The sequence below is a fragment of the Microtus ochrogaster genome, chromosome 26 (assembly GCF_000317375.1).
Source record: "Microtus ochrogaster isolate Prairie Vole_2 chromosome 26, MicOch1.0, whole genome shotgun sequence".
In the NCBI taxonomy this organism is placed as follows: Eukaryota; Metazoa; Chordata; class Mammalia; order Rodentia; family Cricetidae; genus Microtus; species Microtus ochrogaster.
The window spans coordinates 15,427,149-15,431,158 of NC_022025.1; the positions used below are offsets into that span (position 1 = coordinate 15,427,149).

Sequence of the window (4,010 nt, forward strand, 5' to 3'; positions counted from 1 at the left end):
ATTCATTTATTTATTATGTATACAGCAGACCTCATTACAGATGGTTGTGAGCCACCATGTGGTTGCTGGGAATTGAACTCAGGACCTTTGGAAGAGCAGGCAATGCTCTTTTTTTTAAAAAAAAATATTTATATATTTATTATGTATACAGCATTCCTTCCATGAGTGCCCCTCATGCCAGAAGGGGGCGCCAGTTCTCATTATAGATGGCTATGAGCCACCATGTGGTTGCTGGGAATTGAACTCAGGACCTCTGGAAGACCAGTTAGTGCTATTAACCACTGAGCCTTCTCTCCAGCGCCCAGGCAATGCTCTTAACCAATGAGCCATCTCTCCAGCCCCCAACCATAAAATTATTTTTGTTACTGCTTCATAACTGTAATTTCACTACTTTTATAAATCATAATATAAATATCTGATATGAAACTGTTGTCCTGTTCAACCAGTAGATGGGTCGTGAACCACAGGCTGAGAAACGCTGTTCTGTACTCTGACATCCTCCTCTTTCTTAGGGATCTTCTTACTAAGTTGTCCAGTGGCTTTTACGGCACAATCAGGACTGCAAGCACTTCCTCCAGAGCGGGTAATTATAGAGAGCAGATGAGCATGAGAAGGTTGTAAGACTGAGCTCAGCAACATCCTGTGCCATTAAGGTAGAGTTCTCAGTGAAAGAGAAACGTCAGGCCTCAGAGATTGTTCCTCTGCAGCCCTGTGCAATATATGAGAGTTGTGCCCTGAGATTGAGGTTGAACAGTGTTCTGCCTTGGTTGGATCTTGGGGACCCTGGGGTCTCCTTTCTGAGAAATGTTCCTGGCATTTCTCATAAGAGAAATATTCATAAGAAATACCAATTACTTGCTATTTAGGATATTGTGTGCAGCACTGTGGGCACTGTTATTCTGAAGCATAAGGGTTGGCTCTGCCTCAGCTTGGTGATGTTGGTCTATCAAGGGAATAATCACAATCATCTCCTGTTTCATAATATGTATCTGAGGAAATTTTAAACCCAAGCTGCTTTTAGAACATTCTGGAAACATTTAATATTTCAGATGCTGAAATCCATATTGGATCAAATAAAGAAACATGGATCTTAGATTTATCTGTTTCCCACATTATTCCAAAGAAAAAAGAAACCAGATTGAGAATCACCAACCCCACCCCCAACTTAATTGATAACTAAGGCCTGGAGAGGGAAAGTAAGAGTCCAAGGTCACATGACTTCTGAGTAACAAAGCTCACATTGATGAGACATTTCCTACAAGTCAGGAGTTTCTCTAAATGTGTTATATGACTTCACTCCTCCAGTACAGCAGGCCTATATACTGTGCTAGCAGGGAGAGTCTGTGAAGTGAGTACCCCCTGTGGACTCACTCTACATGGAGACCAACTCCAGGACTGTGATTGGAGATCATCTACATGGAGACTAATTCCAGGACTTAAGTCTCCATAGCCCAGAACCTCTAGTGCCTGTGAAAGCAGGATGCAAAATGTTTCCAGAGAGACCCAAGACAAAGATGTAAGCCAAGGATCAGAGATTCCACAGTGAATGTGGGCATATACCAATGGATCTCAGTTTGCTGTGGACACAGAACAAGTAAGAAAACCATACTGTGCCCTGGACTTGTCACTTTTTGCCTTGATTTGTTTTCATCTTGGCGGGGAGGAGACTCACATCTTGGGGAAAGAGTTCATGCTTTTCTGCTTCTTGCTGTTTGACATCTAGAAAAGAACCAGGCATACCCTAGGCCCAGGTTGTCTGGCAGAAAGAGAAGACTTAATTGGGTGAGGTAATACACTCTGGACACAGTAGGCCAGGATTGTTCTGTCACTGAACAAGGCATCAGCTGTCTTTATCTAGCCACTAGAGAGGGGCAGATTGAGAATGGTAGGTATCGTGATGTAGGCAAGGGTATGGGTTCACCTCCATTTACCAGAAATGGCACCGCTAGCCCACAGCATGTCCTCTCCTCAGCTTCCTTGGCCCACAGTTGGGTAAAGTCACCCTATGAGCATGAGCGTCACTCACAGGCTTCCGTCTTCATTGTTGGACACATTTTGACTTGTTGGAGATATGAGGGACAAGGATAACACAGTACTTACCAAGAACATATAGCACTGTGCCTTCCCCAGACAGAAACTCCTTGTTAGAGTCTGCTTTCTGGAACTTCACACAGTAGTAAGTACCAGAATCATCAATTGTGACATTACTGATGCGGATGGAAAAGTCCAGGTTGTTTCTCTTTGTAACATCTGTAACATTTGTGACTCTGGGAAACTTCTGTCCTGTGAAAGTATATATTAGTTTCTGACTCTGTCCTGTGCCCCTGAACCACTTCATGGGCCCCACAGGGAGCAGGGAGGTCACAGTGCAGTTCAGAGTGGCTGATTCTCCAGCACGGACAGAAACTGATTTCTCAGGCTGAGTCACCTTCAGGTTCAGTGTAGCTGCTCCTGCAGGAAACATCAGTTAGTGCTTATCATGAGGAGAACCCACAGGTTCCTCTAGTTTGTCATCAAACACTGCTACTACCTAGACCTGAGCACTAGGTGATTACAGGCCCTCACTTGGGCCTCTTAGCAAACGAATGTAACAGATGAGGAAATGAATCACAGAGATGCTGAGTCTTTGGTAGTATTTTCATGAAGCCCCAATTCTGTTTGAACTTCTCAGGCCAGTATCAGCTTGGTTTTCATTTTCTGTGCACATGGCATGTTGCATTTCTGATATAATAATACTGTATGTGATTACCTGACTCTTTGAGACCAGTGATGTAAATGTTAAGTGTGAGGTATAGTTGGTGAGATGTACATTTGGTGACCAGATTCTAGGTCAGGCCCCCAAGTCGCTGGGTTGCTTTATCAGGTGTAGTGATAATGCCATAGCTATTTCCCAACATGCAATAACATGCATATTAATTAGAGAAATAAAACCCAGTTTAAGTTACCAGTTTTAAAGTATGTATTATTATCACATTAATAAATCAATTTTATGTGTATTGGTATTTTTCTTCCACGTATGTCTATGCACCAAATACATGTCTAGTGGCCAAGGAATCTAGAAGAGGGAGTCACAGACCTTGGAACTGAAGTTATATATAGTTATAAGTCACCATGTGGGTACTCAGACTTAAACCTGGGTCCCATGGAAGAATAGCAAGTGGTCTTAACCCCCAAACCATCTCCCTCTGGCCCCAACATTCTATTAACTTCAAGAATGACAAAACAGATTCCTACAAAGGTAATGGTTTGACACAACAGAGAAGTTTTATTTCACACTTTGGAGGTCAGAAATTCTAGTTTGGTGTGACATGGCTGCTACCAAGGGGTCACAGTGCCCCGCCCTCCAGGAGGCTCTGATTGTTCCCTTGCACCTGATGTGGTCACCTGGAGACACTCTGTCTTGTCGCCTGTTTTCCCATCACAGCACTCTATTTACTCAGTTACTCTAAGTCCCATAGCTGACACATCTGTCTCCTTCTTGCCTGGACTTGGGGATCTTGTAGGACTGCATTGTGCTGCACTGTCCTATACTACTGGACCAAGAATGTGCAACATTAATTTGAGATATGAGAGGAGCAAAAGGAAAGTAAGGAAAAATACTAAAGAAAGTGAAGAGTCTAAATAGAAAAATAATATAACACCAAACTGAGAGAAACTATGAGAAGGAACCAAATGATATTGAGGAGTCAACTCATGAGTCAACATGTGAGGGGTATATATTTTATTAGTCCAATGGACAGAGTCCACAGAGGATTTAGTAGGTTAGAAAAAATATCTAAAATCATGGAAATGTGTACCATAACATTTCTTAGGCAGCACTGCAGGGGCAGAGGTACAATAAAGAAAAAAAAATGTATTTGGAGTGTGTTGAAATAAGAGCGGCAGTGCTGCGTCCCCGGCACCTGGCCGCCCACATGGCTAGCTTAGCTTATGCCCCAAAATAATTACACGGAAACTGTATTCTTTTAATCACTGCCTGACCCATTAGTTCCAGCCTCTTATTGGCTAGC

General features: G+C 42.9%; 1 protein-coding gene across 1 annotated transcript in view; it reads right to left on the bottom strand.

The window, feature by feature from the left end:
* The window catches only part of LOC101996899 (tyrosine-protein phosphatase non-receptor type substrate 1-like), a gene marked incomplete at its 5' end in the record, with an annotated part of 13,194 nt that overhangs the window by 5,587 nt on the left and 3,597 nt on the right, over positions 1–4,010 (bottom strand). Inside the window, one exon of the mRNA XM_005358395.1 lies at positions 2,101–2,451. Coding sequence (XP_005358452.1) covers positions 2,101–2,451 — 351 coding nt within the window. The remainder of the gene's footprint in view (positions 1–2,100; positions 2,452–4,010) is intronic.